The following is a 22,464-nucleotide window of genomic DNA, read 5'->3' as shown; positions in this document are numbered from 1 at the left end:
ATACAGAGAGAGAGAGAGAGAGAGAAGACGGAAAAGGCAGGGAGCTTAACCAGACGTACGTGCAGTTTGCTACCCTGCAATCGGTTAAGGGGTTAGGGTATGAAGAGAGAGAGAGAGAGCACAATTTCGCGCACAGTTGCAGGTTCGCACCAAGTCTACACACGGTTTCCAAGGCCTGTAGACTTGAGGTATTTCAACAGCGCTTTCGTGGCTTTTCGTGCCTTCGACGAGTACGGTCATGGTCCAAGGATCTTAATTAGCGAAAATGGTCTAGAGTCCAGCCGGCTAAACGCTGTCCGGAGAGGTTCACGCTTGACGTCGTATTGGGGACAGAGACCTGGAATGTGTTCAATCATTTCTGTGGTTCCACAAGAGTCACACATGGCCGTCTCCCCCATTCCTATGCGGAACGAGTAGCCCTTCGTAAATGCCACCCCGAGCCATGGAGAGGCAGCACAATACTGTCGCCTCAAAGAGAGAAACATTTGATGACACTTGTAGCTTTAAGGATGGTTCCAGCCTACGAAGAAAGCAGTTCAGGAAATTGGGAGAATACCAGTATGTGTGTGTCATAGCTTTAGCCACGATATGAAGCTTTGTTGCAGCATGGGTTCTGGATAAGGGGATTGTAACTGGTCGGGCGTCTAGATAGGCAGACCGGACGGCTTCGTCGGCGAGGTCATTACCAGCAATGCCGGTATGTCCAGGTAGCCACTGGAATATAATTTATATATTCATATATAATATATGAAGTATGAAGTGAAGTATGAAGTGAAGTATATGAAGTATAATATGAAGTGAATATATATTCATATATTCACTTCATATGTCAGCTGCTCATGATTTCTATGATATAGGGCAAAATGCAGACTCTGAAGTGTTGCCTTAGAGTCGCAAAAAATTACCCATTTTTGAGGTCTCTCTAGGAGGAGATATTTGTCAGCAGCACGAAAGGCAGCAAGCTCTGCCGCCGTTGATGTTGTCATGTGGGACAGTTCAATTTCATTGGGGTTTTCGTAGCCGGAATGACAACGGCACCTGAAGAGTTGGTAGGTGAGACCAAACCATCTGTATAGGTGTGTATTCAGGCCACCTATGTATCCTTGATTAATAGCAGCGTCATTTGTTTCAGAGCTATTGTTGGATGACTGGCCTTCTTCTTTACACCCGGAATACTTAAGCGCACCTGAGGCTGTTGGAGACACCACAAGGGCAATGAACGCCTTGCTGCTGGTATGTATCCTAATGGAAGACAATCTGCATGGGTGAATATAACTTCAGAAAATGTCGCACGAGGTCTCTGCGATGGCAAGGACGCCAATTGATTATCAGGGATGCGGGAAAGATGACGGATACACGTCCTGAGAAAATCCATAGTGACGTATGTTTGGATGAAATTATCTTTCGTGAGCATATTTGCTGCAGCTGCTGATGCACAGCGAGGAAGTCCTAAACACGTGCGCAATGTTTGGCCCTGTAAGCTCTCCAATGAGCGAATATTTGACTTGCATGTACTGGACAACACTGGAAGGCTGTAGTGTAAATAGTCTAGGAACAGAGCTCTGTGAAACTGAAGCATGAAGCGTACAGCTATGCCCCATGTTTTCCTGCACATGGATCTCAGTACTTGGGGAAATGACAACAGTTTCTTCTTCAGGTACCTGCAATGAGGGCTGGATACGCGGAAAGTGACCCTGGGCCCAGTATCGAGGACGCCCCGATCTTTCTGAAAGAGTTTCGCGAAGAAATGTGATCCGACCTAAACCAATTGAGCCAGCAAATTGCATGCTTAACTACCCGGGTCACCGCTATTATAAAAAAAATTAACTAATAGTGTACCGGAAACCAAAAAGCACTTCGACGCCGTCAAGAGTCCTACTCAGGAAGTCAAGATGAACATATTAAAATAAAATGAAGAGCTCGTTGATGTTGTGAGTTGCGGTCGACCTAAGTAACAGAATGGGATCGAAGAGAGCCATGAAGGACATGTTGATTCGGAAGGCACCATGAAGAAATTTTATTCCACTCACACGAATGTCAACGTTGGTAACGTTGAACGCGCCTGTCGTGTTGGTCAGCGCCGTGATGGCCTTTCCGCGGCCGAGTATCATTAAATTCCTCAACATTAAGTAACAATTAAGAAGAAGTAGTGCCTTGAAATACCCACAACCGGAAAGACCTCGAGTCCCCTCTAAAGCGTAGATAGAGGAATACTTCTTTGCCTAAGTTACAGTTGGCTCGCATGAAACTGCGCGAATTCGCTAAGAGCAACCGTCGAGAAAACGAACGCTTATCTTTTCGTTTTAACACACTGCACTTCAATATCGCTCTTTATCGGCATGACAAGGTCACTAGAAATGTTGCACAGATTGTTGCATAGAGCCAACCTTCCAGTAATTGACGGACACCGAGAGAAAAGCATACAATTATGTCCACAAACGCTCTCTCGCTGCCCTTGGCAAGTTTTCGCAGCATTTATCACAAACGTGAAGCCGATAAAAGCCCTCATATATTCTTTCACCACAGACGCAGTAATAGGTACGGAATCGTGGCTTTCAGGTGATATCACAAAATGCGAACTCACACTTGACACCTATTTTTAATCTCTTGTATGGACACGTTTTCGAAGAGGTGGAGTTATTATAGCCATGAAAAATTACTATCAACCGTCTCTAGTGATAGTCCACTCACCCCTTGGAATAGTCTGGGTGATTGCTCGCATCGGGCATGCGCAATGTGTCGCTAGGGCACGATATCATCCACAGGATAACCGGTTGGAATTTGTTAATTTTTTATTATGCTGTACAAAAATTTATATCTCAGTTCCCAATATGTATATTGATAGTAGGGGAGCACTCAAATTACTCAGATAGATGTCGTTAATGAAGGCAAATTCTGATGTTATGAAATGCAAAGCACCCAGGATTGCAAACAGTTCTGCTATGGTTTAATGGTTTAATGTTTGCTCTAGCGATAAATGTGGAATGACGAATGCTGAAGCCGAGGAATTTTTATGACGCGAACCATCTGTATACAAGTAGATGTACTGGGGATACAGTGAGTAAATTTGGAAGAGTGCCAGTTGCTGTGTGAATACCATGAACACGTCTGTCTCAGATGAAATCCCGTCGACCAATAATTCAATTTTAGGACTTGTTAACACCTAAGCAGGGCAACTAACATCCACTTTGCATGATTCAAATCTTGGTAATAATGCTTTATGTTCTTGAACAAAATCACGAATTTCGCTTTTGCTTCGTTCGCTAAGCGCGATGTTTAATGGATGCTTCTCGTGTTGGGTTAAATTGCGATAAATATGTCGGCAGGTTTCAACCGTTCGTATGACTGGAAATGGTGGGTGACGAGCTTCAGCAATTTATAGGGAACTCGAGGTAGCCTGCGGCACCCTAAGACACACTCGCAGCCCCCTCCCCAATAAACATTGAAGACGCCCCGCAGAAGTTTGTGATAAACCATGGAGAATAGGTGCCGAATAAGTAATTGTTTGCTTTATGAGTCCGTTATGAACTTGTAATAGTGAAAAGACCAATCCCCCTCCCCCCCCCCCTTTGCGCGCTTTGCGTTTTATAATGTCAGTAAATAGTGCGCAAAAATGGGTTACCTTGAGAGATTCGCAAGCCCTTCTCAATTACTACGAAGCAATAAGAAAAATTCTTTGAGCACTTTGCTGTTGTGTGAGACCCTCAAAGAACCGTGATACAAAAGCAAGCGCAATGAATCACGTAAATGCATTTTAGTGGATACCCGGACACTGCAATATTGCCGGTAATACTACATCGGGCTCACAAAAACGCAGAGACGACCAATCTTCCCTTATTGCGTAGTGAAGTCCGTCTGCTCCTGAGACAGACTAATTAATTAATTAATTGGTACTTGCTGTTTACTTTTTTTACAATGTGCGACGCATGGTGACTATTTCCGTGAAGTAGACGAAGTGGTATAGAAGCTGCGATATCGTACCAAAGGTTTTTCCATCCTGTGGGCTATTCAAGGAACACACACAAAAAAAGTGAACGGAAGAAGGCGCAACGTTCACACACACAAAGACGCGCATGAGAACGGACTGCGTGTAGTCAATCACCCACGAAAGCGGATGTATACGTGACGATGACAAAATATATGATGCCAGTGTATCCGAACCAAAGGTCGGTTGTAGACGTAAGTATTGTAGGGCTACTTACCTCGGCAAACTGTCCGTCCGTGCGTCTTTCCATAACGAACGCGTGACACGACACTACACGATATATATATATATATATATATATATATATATATATATATATATATATATATATATATATATATATATATACACACGCGGGTTAAAACAATACAAACCAAACAAAAAAGAAACCGAGCAGACGTCGGCATCATACGACCAGACGCGTTCGGGTACGTCAGAGACGCATGTGTGCAAGACGAGCAACTGGAAAGAAGGCATCTGACAAGTACCACTAAGGAATCTTGGAGTGACATTGTGCTTTCTTCTTTCTTCTGTTTGCAGAGCAAGGTATAAAAGCATTGGGACATAGCTCACCGGCGCGGACACGCACGTCATGGCTGCCAATGGTGCCCAACGAGTTCGTGCCGAGGCAGCGGTAGATGGCGCTGTGCACGTCCTCCTTGAAGTCCTCGGCTCGGAACGGGGGCAGCACGAGGGAGCCGTCGGCGCGCATGTGGCGCAGACCCGGCACCTCGTGCAGTGGCTGACCCGCGCGCGTGGACCACGTGACCCGGGGCGCGGGCGAGCCGTGCACCACGCACGGCACCACGGCGCCCGTGCCGTTCAGGAACTCGACGCGCGACGGCGGCTCGTGCAGGAAGTGCGGCGCCCGGGGCTCGGAGATCGCACCCACTGGTCTCGCAGCCAATGCTAGGGCCAGTGCTGCGGGAGAGCAGGAAGAAGAAAGGACGAGCGTTAAGCAGTGCACGCATCGTATTGGACGTGGCCTCGGAGATCGCAACCACACCCCTTTGATCTCGTACGATTTCGGAGGGCATAGTACAGAGCATAAGCTGCCAAGAAAAATTATTAGAGGCTGCTTTGGCGCTGGCGTCTACCGGAGGCTAGAGAGAGAGAGAGAGACAGAGGAAAGGGGAAAGGCAGGGAGTTTAACCAGAGGGGAAGATCCGGTTTGCTACCCTACGCTGGGGAGAGAGGGGAGGGGGAGGTAAAGTGAAAAGTAGGGTGCTTCAGCCGGCATGGGAATGATGTACAGTGCATGGATTCGCTTAAACTTCCTCCTTCCCGCTTCAAACGGCTTTAGCCACTTGCAAATTGATAATTTCAAAGTGATAATTTCCAATAAAGTATTGTACTATGATTGCAGTAATTAGCGATGATAGTACATGTGCGCATAGCCGTATTGTTTCGCCGTGTTTAGAAAAGACAACAAAAAAACTAAAAAGTAACGCCACAACAACGTCTTAAGCCACATACACGGAGATTAGACAAATTCGTGTACTGCCCATAGTTTCCATGGTCGCTGAACGATTGTAGCGCCACACTTCACTTAAGTAATATTGTATTAAAATCTGTGGTTCAAAGTGATAATACGTTAGTGTCATTGTTGAAGGTGATTTTTTGTGGAGGTTGGGACTGTGGCACTGTGACTTCTCTGTAAAGCATAACCTTCCGTGTGCCTTGAGAACAGCTAAGATATCGGCGGCCGGGATAAAAAGGTAGCATAAATAACACTGAAGACCATGACGTTGCATGTTGCGTTGCCAGGCTGCAGTAAGGCGAAGTATATAGTACAACCAGAATAAGCGGTATATCCCGCTCATTAATCTGTGGTCACCGCCATTTCGCAGTGCCATGTGAACAACCCTATATGGCACAAAGGTGTTATTGCTCCCAACAACAACATGAAGTGGACGAATGAGTGACGAGGAAGAGAAAATAGAACTGAGTTTGTGCAGAATTGTGCGAAACGCTCGAGACAAGACAAATCAAAAAGACGCGAGTAGTGGAAACACATAAACATAGCAAGAGTGAACGCTGCAACGAAAGAACAACAAAGTAACGAAAATAAAGAAAATAAATAAAGGTCAAGGGTAGGATGAAGGCAGTTAAGGAAGATGAATAAAAACTAGGGTATAGGAGGCGAAGAAGGCGTGAAACTAAGATAGCCTTCGTTACCCGGTCAGATATAGCACTACAGAACGAAGCCCTACGGGCATATTTGCCAGTATAGTTCCCTTCTTTCGCTTGCTTTTATCGCATCAGAGAATATTATAACACACGTGGCATGATGTTATAAAAGGTAACCTTGCCCCATAGCCTCAACGTAACCCGCCGACAGGAACAATCTCCGCAACGCAACGCCACGTCGCAACAGTAAAGAGAGAGAGAGAGTGAGAGAGAGAGAGAGAGAGAGAAAAGCAAATGGAAGACAGGGAGGTTAACCAAAGTTTATCTTCGGTTGGCTACCCTGTACTAGGGGAGGGGCAAAGGGATGCGATGGGTGAGAGAGAGAAAATGTTAAAAAAAGAAAAAAATAAGCTGCGAAGTGTAGAGTGTTGCTGGGCAAGGTTATTTCGAAAGGGCCCACACACCTGAAAAGTTCCGGTTCTGCAGTTACATATGTAAGGAAAATACAATTCCAGGTCATTGAACTGGCATGTAGTTGTAGAATATGAACGTTCAAGTTGCGTTCTGTTGAAACAAATGAATATGGCAGTAAGATATTTGAGGACCTGCTTATTTTTTAAAAATCTTTTTTACTGCCTTGACATGCTGGCGCTTCTTGTGATCACAAAGAAAACGGACCATATTAGTTTTGTTTTAAAGCTCGAACACTACAAATAATGCTCGAACTAACCAGTCAAACACATACGGAATAATAAAATAGAACAATAATAGCTATCAGTTTAAACGCCACATACACGAACACGTTCCAACATGCCTTGTATACCTCCGGCAAGGTAACTTTCGATCATTATCGATTCTTCTACGTAACAACCACGCGGTGTTGTTGTCGGTCTTGCGATACGACTATGACTAGTGAAACGCATATGATTCCCATATGCACCATCGTTTAAGCGTCCATATTAACTGCATTTCGCTTGTTACTGATCTATACTGAAACGAAAATGTATAGGTCAATAGCAGCATTGCAAAGTTTTTATTCTACGTAACAACCACGCGGTGTTGTTCTCGGTCTTGCGATACGACTATGATTAGTGAAACGCATATGATTCCCATATGCACCATCGTTTAAGCGTCCATATTAACTGAATTTCGCTTGTTACTGATGTATTCTGAAACGAAAATGTATAGGCCAATAGTAGCATTGCAAAGTTTTTATTCTACGTAACAACCACGCGGTGTTGTTCTCGGTCTTGCGATACGACTATGATTAGTGAAATGCATATGATTCCCATGTGCACCATCGTTAAAGCATTGATATACACTGAATTTAGCTTTTTACTGATGTATTCGGAAACGAAAATGTATAGGTCAATAGTAGCACTGCAACGTTTTTCTTCTATGTAACAACCACGCGGTGTTGTTCTCGGTCTTGCGATACGACTATGATTAGTGAAACGTATATGATTCCCATATGCACCATCGTTTAAGCATTGATATTAACTGAATTTAGCTTGTTACTGATGTATTCGGAAATGAAAATGTACAGGTCAATAGTAGCATTGCAAAGTTTCAGATAAAGGCGGCAGCTGCAATGATTGAGAGAGAAAGTATGAAGATGAAAGGCGGTGAATCAGCTGGGAGTCTGATTTACTGCATTAAACTGGGGGCAAGGGAAGGTGGAATAGGAAGAAGAAAACTCAGGGACAGAGTGAGTACTGCATCCGACCTGCTTGACCCGAATTGCTCCCATCATGATTGAAAAACAACTGGCTATATGAAACCGCACATTTCATGGAATCAATATGGCCTTACGAACAAGAAGTATTGCTAATAGAAAACTATATATCGACATGACCGTTGCATAAAGAACTTGAATATTGTGTTACAGTATGGTGCAACATCCCGCAACGGTGTTTACAATCAGCACCATCGTCATCATCATTATCGGTCCAAAGTAATCCTCTACGAAGGCGCGCGTAAACACCGGTGCCAACATATTCTAATGAATGTAGCACTGACAACCATTCCATGTGGGAGCAATTTCTTCTGTCGTATTTAACTTCCTTTGCATGAGTTGTCGTGCAGCCAGATTAGAAACGTTTACTATCAGGCTTTGTATCATATCGGAAAGAACAAAGAACTTCGTTAAAAATGGCGTTAGTCCCACCAGTGAAGTCGCCAACGTACACAAGTTATTTGAGTGAAGATTTGTAGTTAAAACCGCTGTTGCTATAATAGTGCGTACGACACTGTCTTGAAAATGAGAGTTGCGCAAAAGCAAACAGAATCACAAAGGAGAGAAGGGAGATGTTAAGGCTCCTAACTACTGTTAAGGCTCCAATCGTATGGTGAAGGGTCATCGATGAAGGGCAAGACAGGGGCGGGAACTGCATGAGTAGGCACACAAATTGCGTGGCGGGCCATCTTGCAGCACATAACAAAATTAAGCTACCTCAAACACGCCTTGTGCAAGTGGCATCCGCCGCATTACGCTAAAATACATCATCATCACGGGCGAAATTCACACTATAGGAAGGGTATAATTAATGTTCTTATTTGCTGCTCCTATGGACAGCTCTTATTTCAAAGCGCAACATTTCTAGCCTAATTTGGTCAATCTCTAGCATTTCTAGCGAACGTTTTACGACAGGTATGCGCAGACTTTCTACATATTGTGCCGGTGGTGGGAGCACTGCCTGCTGTCTACTACCACCTCTTCTGCAGGCTGCTTATGAAGACACTGCGGCTGTATGCGGTCACCCACTTGAGAGTACAGAAGCACCTGGCGGGAATACATTGATTCGGCACCATTACGAACCACCTTTTGCGATTTTCGAGCTGCTCGAGCGCGGCGGAGAAAACGTGCCTCTGTCGTCTAAAGATACAAATCGTTGATACAAATCGCATTAACCGGAAACTTACTAGAGTATGAGAAAGCAGTGGCGCAAGCGAGCAAGAATACAGAAATCGTGGTGACGCACCAATGTTTAACGGTTGATGAGGAGGCGGCAGCGTTTCCGGAGACAGTATGTTGTCAGAGAGCGTTGACTCATGTGTGTAAATGTGCAGGGTCCTTACGTGCTTGCAAGGAGTAACAGAGGGTGAGTTTGAAGTTCTGGGTCCTTGCTTACAAAGCAGTCCGTACGCTAAAATTATGTGGGATATCTTGGGCGATGGCGACCTGATCATTTCTTTGTAGAAACTGCAATTTATGTGCGTTTTAACTTCTTAGGCATTTCTATACCGACCAGACGAGAAATTGGCCCGTCACGTAGAACGATGAATGGCTCATACCCCGCCTGGCAAGCAAAAAATGCAATCGCTCATACCCACGTAAAACGGAGGCTACAAGTACTACGCAAAGTGAAGCGAACAGTGCATACATCCATTGAAATCTCCCATATAACACGCAGAACAGCACATGTTTCAATAAAGAATAAGTTCACACCAACCATCCGAATCATTAATAAAGCATTGCATACCCCCTCAGCAAATGTGTAATGGTGGTTTTGCAAAAGCTTCGCTTAATTAACATTAATTCACCTTAATTAAAGGTCCTGGGTTCTACTCCTACAAGAGATCGAGGGTTAAGTGCCTTAATTAACTATATCCTAATTAAGTGTGACGAATTATCGTCACCTTAATTGACAATAATGGTTGTGGGTTCGAGTGTCTTAATAAACTCTACTTTAGTTAAACGTACCTTATCATGTTCGCTATCAAACATGATAAGCGAGTGTTCGATAAGGTTGATGACAACCGATGAGGGGCTGATAAGGGTTTATACTGGTCGGATCAAGTTTCACAGCATTGATAATGACACCGGGCTCCGTGGAGATGAGCAGCTTAGGCAACTTAGGCAATACGAGATACTTAGGCAACTACGAGAGGCGTTTCTACTTCAACTTCTTGTTTTCGGTCGTTCTTGTGTTCTGGTAACCCCTTTCTCTCTCGGTGCTTCTTTCCGTGGTTTGTGGACCTATTTTAGTAGTATTACAGACTGTTGTACTAGTTGGTCTGATACAGTTGTTGGAACCATAACGCTTAAGTGATGTGGTCAAGGAAGGACGACAAGGACGGGCGCTAACTTTGAGTTTAAAGTTAACGCCCATCTTTGTCGTTCGATTGACCCAATTATGCTGACCAGATGCTTTTGTAACGGTTGAATTAACAGGTTTACACTTTCCTTTCAAGAAAAAAAAAGAAGAAAAGCTCAGACCCGAGATTAAAGGTGGGTAAGAGTGATGCGGTCTCGGTTTGGTCGGTGAAGTGTTCCTGCTTACGAGCTGCTTGCTTTGTGAATATGGACTCACATGCTTAGCGAGTGATGCTGCGGCTTCGAGAAGCTTCTGTGAGCGCTCTGGTGCGATAGTGTCCTGTAAGAAGCATCGAACAAGATGATTTTGTTCGTGCTACTTCCATTCGAGTGTGCCAGCTGGAATAACTAAGAGGGAACCGTGAAACATTTGAAGAACAGTCACAACAATGGTCGAGAATGGGCTACGCAGCAATTATGAAGTATAAGCGAACAAATATAATCTCTACAGAATTGTGCGATGCTGCGTTAGTTGGTGCGTGCTTCCAGGAGCAGCTTTCTAGGTTGCATGCGGCGGGCTACCGTAACTGCGGTGTCTGCTGGCTTGTAGCACGCTCGTAAAATCGGTCGAACAGGTGAGAGAACGAAAAAAAAAAGCCGACTGTCTTGCCTTACCTGCAGAAGTTGTCGCATAACCTGAAGACAACCTGAAGAATATTGCTCACAGATCCAGCATTCACACTGTTTTCTTCAACGGTTAAGCTATCGAGACTATGCAATCTTGTTGAACCTAATCTAACACAGTAAGATGTCGGTGCGAGTGGTTGTCTTGTTGGGCGCATTCCTTCATGCCATGAAAGGCTGGTGGTATTTGCCAGCTGTCATTATATTGTGGAAAGGTGTACGTTTGTCAGAGCGGCAGATGCATCCATTCCAGATCAAAAGAACACAAGCAAGCCCTGATCAGTTCATCTTATTCCTACTCAACAGACCATTGCGAAAATGGCGATTGTTTGCCATGTAACACTGACACCATCATTCTTGCCCGCAGCCATAATCAGCTTAATCCAGAAATCATAGAGGCTCTTCATATTTGTCAACTTCAAAATGATTTTATAAGACAACCGTCGTTATGTCTAACACGTGAAGAAGTCGAATATCTACTACACTCTCGCGCGTCCTAATCTTGCTGTACATGTAACCGCATCAATACATGTTTATTATGCTCCTACTCATGCCTTTTTTTCTTTTCTCGATTTTTTTTTGTATGCCGTGTACGTTATCTGCCCGCCAGGTGGCGTTTCTGAAAGGTTTATATTCCGCGTTTCGTAAATAAACTGCAGTTGAGAGTCAGCCCAGCGTCCTGTCGTTTCTTATCGCTGTCGGCGTCCCTGGCGCTGTTTTATAATCATGTTTCTTCTGCCAGTCTTCGTTTTTCCGTGGTGTTTGCAGTCACAAGGCTGTCACTATAATACGGAAAGCAACCGTCAGAAACATTCCGACGGAATGCGTCACGCCACTGCTACAAAGCTACCGGACTGAAGTCCTCGTAGCACAAGCAATAGGTTCGCCCATTTATTTAGCTATAGGTCGAGGTGCGACTAAAGGGCGCAGGAAATGTTGTTGAAGAGCTCAAATGTCACGAAAGCAAAGCAGGCAGCTCGATTAATCTCCCCCTTGTTCCAAGGCAGGGAAGTCAATATGTTAGTCATGTCACCGTAGCCACCTACACGTGGGTCACGAACTCGTAGATCTGGCACTCGTTAATAATTCTGTCAAAAGGAAACCTTGGGACAAGCAAATCTGTCTTCCTTATCGTATGGAAGGAACTGGGCACCGTCAAGCAAGCACGCGTTCTCGTCATTTTCCTTTATTTCGTTTGTTGAGAAGATCTGTCACGAGAAATCGCGAAGGCGAACCGAAGCGTGTTTTTGTACGTATATACGTATGGAGAAAGATTTTCGTTACCAGAAGGAAGGTATGCTTGAACTACACGCGACCATGGGACATGCACTGCATGGACTGAACAAGCTGCAGATACATCGGACGTCTCTATTTTGATATAAGTGCATGCGCAATAAGAAAAAAAGAAAGACAATGACAGAAAGAAAAGAAACAAAGTTTTATTTTCAGCGTAAACTTGGTATCCTACACTTTGCTCGAGATTATGTACGTAGCGAATATGTACTGGAAATACCGGTCGCAGGCTCCGGGTGCGAGTCCATTCGAAACGTTTTTTTTTATTATTTATAAATACTGCGATCTTAAACAAGATTATATTCATTCATTCATTCAACATTCATTTAGACAAAGTGACGGAGAAATATGCATAGACAAAGCGAGAACACGAAAGAAAAAGCGACGTCGTAATTCACGGTCGGGACCTCGAGCCTCGTCCGTCAGCAACTAGCGCAGGTATTAGAGTGGCCCTGCAAGAAAACAGCGCTTCGCAGTCGGACTAGCGCGGATGATTGAAACAGAGGGGTGTTTGATGCTAATTCCGTGGTTCAGCGCTGTATAAGCGAAACCCAAAGGCAAACGAGACCTTAGGACCTCTGATATCGCGTATATGCAGATTGCATTCCCCGAGCGATACTTTCGCTGCTGAGATGCGACGATCTCGTGCCGCGATCCCAGCGGGCAAGTGGTATACGAGTGGAGGATGCGTGAGCCATAATATATGACTCGGTGTATCGAGCGCCGCGACTGCACTGATTAACGAGGCCAGCTCGGGCGCGCCGTGGTTCAGGAGAAGTGGATGAGCCGGTTCGCCATAAGCGTTTGTCACCGCGGGCTGCGTTACTGCAAAAGAGGAAAGCTCTGTAGAAACATAGCGAAGTAAATAATAGGTTTCGTAATTCTGACGACGTATGGTCGGCAATGGAGCCTCCGTAATAGACGGGCCTGTCTACGCAGAATCCTGTACGGTTCGTATGGTTTGTCAAGCTTAAGGTTGAGCTTAGTCCGCCTGTTAGCGAACACAGACACGGCCTTGGCGCGGCAAGTCAACGTTGCGAAGCGGCGCAGAACTGTTTCTGCAACAAGGACAAAGTCTATGAGGCCGCAACGGGAACCACTGCCGCTTTTTTTTTTTTGCGTCCAACGTAAGTGAAGCAAATGAATAAACAAACGTGGAGCTCACGAAGAACTCAGATTTCATATATATTAATGACTAACAACTGAGACGAAAGGTACATGTTAACATATCTGTGTGAGAGCGTTGTGTGAAATTGGAAGGACGACCATTTATACTGTGTTTGCATCATGATTGTCGTAGCTGGTTGACGAGAAAGAGGTATAATAAAGGATGAAACTTGTTTCTTTATTTGAGGCGCCATTTCATCTACTTTGTTACGTAGCCATCATCATTACCTTCACGATTGTCTAGAGTGCATAGCTACTACCAGAACCGTAAGCGTCGAGTAGAAATCAACCAAAGAATAAAGGCTGTTATGACTGCAGTAGTCAACGTGCTGTTGGTCACGCGCAAGAGTAGAAGGCGAGAACTACGCTAGGAAGATAGTCGGAGGACAGATCCCATGCGATGCTGGGCGCTGCTAACATTTCCGTAACGAGCTCCCATCGTCAAAGAAGAAGTGCCACAAAGGGAAGAAAGAGATGTCACTCTGGAGAGGCAAAGACGACGCGAAGGGCTCATGAACGTCTTCCGGAAGAAAGCGGCCACGAACTGGTACCTGTCCTATACTGAGAAGATACGGAGACCAGTTGGAAGTAAAAGATCTCCTGCACCATTCCCACACCTTTGCGCCCGCTGGAATTTGGTGAAGGTCGCCGGTCCGATATTCCCTATGCGACAATGTTGTTTGTGTTTCTTGATTGGCTATCGCCCTGGTGCGTTGTGATCTCTGTGTGATTGGCTACCGCCAGGAAGGCGGCTCGGAACAGAGGTGTTATAATGACGGTGCGGAGAGAAAACAAGTTACTCTGAGCAACGGAAAAGAGGCTCATCGGACGGTCGTTGCTAAACACTTCACTTTTTTCTGTTTTTCCTATGCAAATAGGTTTTCTTCAAGTGCCAATGAGCCTGTTGGTTATCGTTTTCCCAACTTCCCAGCTTCTGAGTTCTTTAATGCGAAGCCTTCACCACACTGCCATATGAAGCCGGGTTCAAGATAATCGAGTGCCGCAACTAGGTTCAATCCCTTTGTGAAACACGAGTCTCGGTCTTTTAAGACAGGATGATTAAGTTCATGAAAACGAAACCAGGGGCCGTATAACGTAAATGTATTCCAATATATTTTAATCCAATCTCCTGACGTCAAATTTGCGTAACCACCGACGCAAGCATCGGGTGGTCACCCGCAGGGTTGTCTGAACAAACCAATCAAACGCTCCCCTCGTTCATAGGAAGTCACTTTTGTTTGCCTAAAGAAACGAATAACATTGCCTGCACTGAGCGCCTTGTCTTATCTAATTGGCTCACAAGGGGTGAGGTGCATGCTCAAGTGGAGAGGGATTCGATGGGGCCGCGCCACTGCACTGAATATCGACAACCGGATGAAGAGGGTGGTGCCTGCGTCTGTGATTGGTCCGCTTTCTCTTACTTTGCTTGCGGAGGCTCGTTGACAATCATGGCGGTATGCCACGGAAGAACGGATCCTCAGCAAAGAAGAGTTGGCAGAACGAGGTTGTAAACGTGCCGTAAGTTGTCGAAAACGTTACAGGGCCACGCAAAAAGCTTAATTACACGTAAATAAACCCATGCTCTCCGGCAGGGGCAAGTAGCCTGTGCCGGAGTGACCGGCGGCAGCCACCTTTTATTCTTTTCGGAACGGGGCAGCCTGCGGCTATTCAGAAGAAATATGAGTTTTATCGGCATAATAATGCATCTTTAACACGTCGCGTCACTTTGACTAGGTAAGTTTTTGCGGTTTTGTAACGTCGCGTGAGAGGCAGGTGAAGTGGGTGCAGCCCGAAAACTTTTGACCAATAGCCGAGGGCTAATGGCAAAAAGGCGTCGAGTCAGAAATAACTATTTTTGTTTTGTTCGGTCAAATTACGCATGATCAGTGTGCACGCGTCATATCAGATGAAGAGCTATCCCGGTTGTCGTGACGTCGCGTGACAGACAGGTGAAGTGGGGGTGGTCCAAAAAAAAATTTTGACCAATCGCGGTGGGCTGATTGCAGAATTGGAATAGGAAAGTTTGGAATAGTTTTACGGTATAGCGCCCCAAGAACATTTTCTTTCCCACATTTTTAATGCATTGTACATTAGTACGCATGCAAGCTAGTATTTTGTTAGTGCGACTACATTAGGATAACGAAGGAAATGAGACGAGATGCACTATTTTATCCTATTGCAAATTATGCATGGAGTCTGTTTTGTTCCAGTGGAACACATTATTTGAACGCCCCTTGGCCTGCGACGAGAGATTTCGTATTGAACGCCAAATGGATATGGTTTACCATGTTCCATATAAGTTAGGTGGCATTTTAAACATATACCCTCTTCTGCAAACAAGTGACGGGTCTTGGACTCACCGTTCTCATATCTCTCTGAAATTGCCCCTATAAGAAAGCGTTAACCGAGGTTCACTTCCTGACATATCGAAAGGCCTGAATCTTTCGCTATTATCCAAACCAGATATAATTATCATGTTTAGTCGCACATTTTTTTAGTAAATATATATCTTTATAATTTTCTGCTCTTCTCTGGAGTTGTTTAATGCCCTTCCCTCTTTTTATGCAGAGTAGCATGTCAGCGGTCACATATTTACGCTTCGAGAAAATGCCTGCTTTCCAACAAAAAGCTTCTTTCTCAATCATAAGTATAGTCAACAAAAGTTCGCTGAAGAAATAAAGCCGAGAACAGTTTCTCTTCGCAAGCAGCCAACGCAAGACTAAAAATATTTTGTGTTTGTTAACCACAGCGTGAATCTTAAGGTAAAGAACAGAACCAACACAGTGTTGCTTATTCCACATAGAGGAAGCGAGAATGGGGCTCCAAAGAGAGCGCACACGTTTCGTGTTGCTCCAGCAGCAAATACGTGTCCCCTATATAGAAAATACTTGAACGTGGGAATGTTACTGTTGGTGTTTAAAGACACCTACAGCGACGCCCATAGACGAATATTGTTACGTCTATGTCAGGATGTATTTCCATGCGTCATCCATTGATGCTACCACACGTCTTTAGGCCAACGACGCCTGGATGTATTAAAGCCGATGCCAGTCTCTAAATTACGAATTTAGTTTCCTAACCACCGCACAGACAAACCGAATGCATCCGTAGCGTCGTTATCCCACTACAAAAGACCAACGGCGGCATTGAAACTGGCAGCGATTACCGTTCCAGATAGCAAATGAGCTCATTCCTAATGACTTTGCAGTCCTGCAATTGTAAACGACTACCTAGAGTACTTTACGAGAAGTTCATCCCGGTCGTATAGGCGCCTCACATTCATTTCTTCGTGCGAACGGTCTTGAATGAAATTCCTTGAAGAGAAAGAAAAGCGCCAAGAAGAGCGCGCCTCGTATCAGTTTAGATCGCACTTAGCGGTGTTGTATAGCCGATAAAACGAATCGTTCATTTTTTCTGGGTGCCTGTTGACTAGCTTCGTTTTCTTTTTTTTTCCGCTTTCTATCGGCTAGCGTAACCCGCCTCAATTCTTTTTTTTTTTTAATCGCACCAGTGCGTGGACCCCGGGGACCTCGACGACAACGACGCTAACGAGGCGCGCGCGCTCGCGAGGCGTTGGAGACGCGCTTCGCAGGGACCCGAAAGAGCGCGAGCACGAGCTGGCCCGCTTCAGCGCAGTGCCGCGAGAGAACACGCGAGGATGGAGAAGACAGAGATGCGGGGAGGAGGAGAAAGAATCAGCGAAGTAGAGGATGAGGATGAGACCACTTTAACCACTCGCGCATCCGCTGGCTGCTGTGGTGTCGGCGGCCGGCGCAACATTTCTAAACCGCCATCACGGCGCGCGAAGCGTTCGTTTCACAGCGCGCTTGGACGGCGCCGACGCGCAACTAGCGAGGGCTGGCGAAGCTAGCGGCGGCCGAGGACGTGATCATTAGGTGCCCGTAAATCTTTGTTCGGCAACACGAGACGACGTCCCCTGGGTCTCGCCGGAGGCCGCAGTTGGGGATATCGGAGACGGCGGGGACAAAGCTCAGCGGACCCGAGTCGCTATAGTTCGCTTGGCTCGCTCGTTAACTAGAGGAGACCTTTTGTACCAGCGCTATGCTGGTTGTGTTCGCGTCGGCACTGCGCTGTGGGCTTAGTCGAAGATTGCACCGCCTCCCTTAGTTCTCCGGTCGCCCGTCCAGTACTTTTTCGCAATTCAGAAGAAAGAATTATCGTTCGGGTGGTAATCTCAAGGTAACTCGTGCGAATGCGCAGTCTGTGTGGCGATGTGGGTGGGCATAATCTGACAGCGGAATCGATAAGCTTGAATGCAAACTATTCATTGCCTAGCATGAAGCTCGTTCGACTTCTTACAGTGTAGTTACAAGGTACCGAATGCAGGGACGTCGTCTGATTCGCTCCGTTAAAGGCCGGTACAAACGGAGCGGTCATCGGGAGCCAAGGTGAAAGAATATAAATGAAGTCAGTGTAAAATATTAGAAGGAAGATAGGAAAAAAGAGAAAGGAATCGTCGTGTCTCCCCGCTTGATTATTTATTCTTACTTGTGATACTGCTATCATTTTAACACGCAAGTTCACCTGTCAACAGCAGGTACTCTACAGCAGTCATAAAATTTATGTGTAATTACAACTTAGATTAGCGACTGCTGCCTATGAGTACCAGAAGCAGAACTCGAAGGCTATGCTTTTTCAGGCTTCATACGCCTGAAGTGGTTGTGGAGCTGTAAAAACGCCATAGCCGATATGTTTTAGACACCACCTACAAATCTATAATCACTGCTTTCATGGCCAATCCCCCATTGCGGGTATGAGCCAGCAACATTTTCGCAGGACAACCTCCGGGGATCACCACCCAGATAAATGAGGAACACTTAGACTAAACTATCACTGCATTAAATGTTCTTTTCTTCTCGCGCGCTTCACCCTGCTACAACCGGTAGCGCACTGAATAAGACAAGGCTCATTGCGCATAATAATGCGCCAGCTATTGCGTCACTACTTCGCATTAGGGGTGAAACTGCAACTTTTCTTTTACTTATTCAAACAATTTAACAACGTGGCACGTTGGTTTCCGAACTTTCTCATTTCTTCCTAGAAAAAAAGTATGAATAAGTTTAGCAGTGTCAGAGCGAAAACATTCTTTCAAGTTGGTGGAATAAATGTAAATGTTTGCATCACCACAGTGCACTTATACTCGCATCTAACGACATCAGTGGTTATCCTTGAAACGAACTTGCAGAGAGCCATATAACATAATATATAAGCGCTTGCCACTTGCACGTGATGTCCTTGCGGGACCTACACCGATGTGTCCCATAACTCAGAATACATCTGCTCAATCAGCACTCGTCAGTTCGGAATTGGCCTCGTAAAGCACGCCAACTGTATAGGGGTAAAGAATACTTTACAGTAACGTGGAAAAAAGGACTATTGCAAAATTTTACTAACAGCACGTCAAGTGATGTGCGATATGGTACAGAAACTGGCGATGCAAATTGGTGTGTCAGATGACAATTTTTTAGAAGTAGAGAAAGAGAGATACTGGGACAAATGTAGCACAAACACTACATGTGGGATCACTATACCATGTGGTATGAAAACGCGCACCCTTTCTTTCATTGTTTTTTTTTTCTTTCTTTTATAGGCTATGTACTTGCCTTGCCTTAGCTGTGGATTGCCTTGAAACTTAACATCATTTCTATCGGCACGGCTTGAGAGAGAACATACTTTCCTCAAGGCGTTCGTAGTCTGGGGAACCTTCGAGCGTTGGGATTAATAAAAGAGGCCAATTACATTCGAGTAACTGAAGCTCCTGCGGATGACATCTGTCAATGAATCTTGCGAAATCTCTACGTAACCTTAGTTTAATTTTCTACGATGAAATGATCACCAATTCCACGGACAGCAGTGCGTATGTGTCCAATGATCTAAGAGAAATGCTAAAAGAAACGAGCAAAGATCGCTAGGCACAAAATATATTTTTTTAGAACTCTCACGCCATCTGTCACTGACACTATTGAAAAGACGGAATGACGCAAGCGACCAATATGCAATCTTTTCTTTAAAATTACCGCACTGCATCTGTCACGTTTAAAACATACAAACAAAAGAGAGCAAGCAAAGCGCTCGCATGCTGTAAGAAAAAAAAGTAAACTAAATAAGAAAGAAAGAAAAAAAAGAAGAAAAGAGAGGGTGACGAAAGCAAATAGCAGTAAACAAAACGTGAGAAGAGAAACGAGCGAAGGAAAGCCTGTTCTTTAATAATACATCCCGGAGCGAGCAGCAGGTCTGCCAATGCTGTCATTCCAGCGCTTTGAACGCAATGTCAACGCCATATTCATAATAGATTGACTCCGTCGCCCATGTGCCTTGCACATGCGCGCTCAGTTCTCGTCAGTGCTCTTTTGTTTTATTTATACGCGGCCTAATGTAACCACCGGAAAGATACGTGAGGCCAAGTAAATCTCCAAGAGCGGAAAGACAAAGTAAAGAGAGAAAAAAGAAACGCAGCAGGCCGTACAGCCCGGGAAAGAGATGGCAGGCGGCGACGGGTCGCGCCACACGCTTGTCGTGGACAGAAGAGTCGGCCAGGCGTTCTTATCTTCATTGAGCGATGTCCTTTTGCGTCTTTCGAATCAAACATTTACGCCACCTCCCCTCCCTTCTCCCTTCTCCAACCATTCTCCCTTGCTCACTGCCTCATCGTTCCGTACGCACACACTCCCGCAGGTCACACAGAACGGACTTTGAGGGGGGCCACGCACGCACACACACACACACACACACACACACACACACACGGACGAGCACGTGCGGACACATATGCACACACGCACGCTCGTAAAATATGCGCGCCAGCGGCCCTTCCTGAAATGCACCGCGGCTTGCCTCGCAACGTACGCCGCCTGCTTGTCCGCCCGCCGCTCTTTACGTTTCCGATTCGTCCATTTTTAGCCTATTTTTCGCGCTTGCTTTATGCAACGTTGACGTTACGAAACAATGCGTTGATCTATACTGCCGGACTTTTCAACGCGCGCCGTTCTCGGATCTCAAAACTGTGTAACATTAGGTAAACCATGGCAGCACGTTGGCGCGCGCCCGCCGCGGCTCGATATTTCATTCTCCATGCGTGTGCGCCGGGCGCTCGCTCTACCTCTACCTTTGCAGCTACGCGATGCGAAGCAAGATATCGCGTGTGCGCACGCCGTCTTTCGGGATACGCGATCACATCAGGGTATCATAACAAAAGCTGCCTGGCTTGTCGCTGCATTCGGCTCGCCGAAAATTTACAATGTTTCACAAGGGGTGGAGATTTCGGGCGCTCCACTGAGCTGATGGTATAACTAGGCCGTGTGTCAAAGGGAGCGCAGAAAAGATTCAGCTGTTTCGTCATTGTATAAACAACGCACGATGGGGACCACACATTTGTTGCTGCACAGCGAGACCTAGAACCTTCTTCAGTTGCTACAAAGGTGACCTGCTGCAGCGTGCCACAGATTTATCGATAGCCATAAAGCCTGAATGGCCGGCTATTGCCACACAGTCGTTACGGGTGCTTTTGTATATCGACGGACATCAAAGCGCCATTGCGAAAACGGCTACACTTCGATACCTTGAAGGTATTTGTGCGGCTACTACTAAAGGAGAAAGTGGCCGCTGTGCTATAAACTCGGCTCCCATCTTCGTCCTTTCGTAATCATGAATTATACTGCTTTTTCATATTCTTGCAAAGTAATGCGCGGAATACGAGAAGCTCCTAGAACTGAGCTCTGTCGATGGTTGTATAAAATGCTTGCGTGAAAATGTGCCTACATAATGTATACGGTGCTGGTGTTTCCATTATGAAATTAGGCATTGCGTTGCACTGCTTTATGACACAGTCGACTGTATTCATTCTTAACTCCATGGTAGGAGCATGGTAGGATTATTCCTCAGCTTACTTTTCTTTGCAGTCTAGACCTTTGCCTATACATTTGTCGCAGTGCGAAAATAGCACTTTAGACGCTCTGATGAAAATAAATGTTTAACTTCACTCAACTCACTTAGCTTTTTTTTTAGCACGCACAACCTCCAAAACAAGTACCAATTGCTTATCGGCTAAATGGTGACCCACATGCGCCAGGGTTGAAAGAGAGTACAGATTAAAAATGTTACAGATTAAGGCATAATTTCTAAAGACTACCTTTCTTCGCTACGCAAAACAACCCACCTATTCGTAATACAGGTGCTCTCTTTCTCTCTAACACGAAACGTCTCCATGAATTCTGTGGTCAAAGAATTGCCACTCCTGACTAGAATTCGTATACCCGAAATACATGGCTTACAGGGACAGGACCTTCAATGCATAGGCAAATATTGCGTTTTCTGTGCCCCGCAAACTTGCTGGATTGTGCATATGCATTTCGGTACCTCCGGGGAAACCCGCCTGTGGAAGAAAGCATGTACCACGCCACATGTCACATACGCCGTTGGCGTTGTGCACGAGATTCCGCTTACGTGCGAAAAGGTTTATGTCGGTCAAACCAGCTGACGCGTCAACGATCGGGCACGGCAATATGCGAGCGATCTGTAGCTAATGACGCTTCATTTCATTTGCCTATGCAGTGCAGGTCCTGTCCCTGTGAGCCAAGTCTTTCCGGTATTCGAATTCTAGGCAGGAGCGGCAATGCTTTGGACAGAGAAATCATGGAGGAATTTCGTATTAGAAGGAAAATTAGTTATACGTCGGCTGTTTTGCGTAGCAAAGAAAATCAGTTTTTGTAAATGAGGCCTTAATCTGCATGCTCTGTAATCTGCATGCTCCTTGATATGATGTATTTATTGGATTGAAGGTCAGCGCACTTGCGCGATGTTGGTCTACTGTGTAATTACGTAGGCGAAAGCTTCAGAATAAAAATTAGTTCCGAGTAGCGCTTCCCCGGTGCACTGGGGTTTTCTGTTGTCCCGTCTAGGAGCTGGCGCTCACCAGTATTCACTTATTAGCATGAACCAACTAGCCCAGCAACAAATTTTGTAAGCAAGCAAATAATGCAATGGCTCATGCTGCCGCAACGCAGACGCTACAAGCGCTCAGAAAATTGAAGCGAACAGCGCATAAATTCATTGAAACCACCGATACAACACACAGAACAGCATACTTTTCAATAGAGAACAAGCTCAACACAAGCATCCGAACCATAAATAAAGCATTGCATACCCCCTT

The 22,464-nt window shown here is 45.4% G+C and overlaps 1 protein-coding gene across 13 annotated transcripts in view; it reads right to left on the bottom strand.

Annotated features, from left to right (window-relative positions):
- LOC135921671 (cell adhesion molecule Dscam1-like) overlaps window positions 1-22,464 on the bottom strand; it is a 439,711-nt gene that overhangs the window by 219,913 nt on the left and 197,334 nt on the right. For all 13 annotated transcript variants that reach the window (XM_070535316.1, XM_070535327.1, XM_065455967.1 and 10 more), the window contains one exon: window positions 4,559-4,906. In XM_070535316.1, coding sequence (XP_070391417.1) covers window positions 4,559-4,906 — 348 coding nt within the window. The remainder of the gene's footprint in view (window positions 1-4,558; window positions 4,907-22,464) is intronic.

The sequence above is a fragment of the Dermacentor albipictus genome, chromosome 3, assembly GCF_038994185.2.
Source record: "Dermacentor albipictus isolate Rhodes 1998 colony chromosome 3, USDA_Dalb.pri_finalv2, whole genome shotgun sequence".
Taxonomy (NCBI): domain Eukaryota; kingdom Metazoa; phylum Arthropoda; class Arachnida; order Ixodida; family Ixodidae; genus Dermacentor; species Dermacentor albipictus.
The sequence above is the reverse complement of the archived record's forward strand: the minus strand, read 5'-3'. Positions and strand labels throughout refer to the sequence as shown.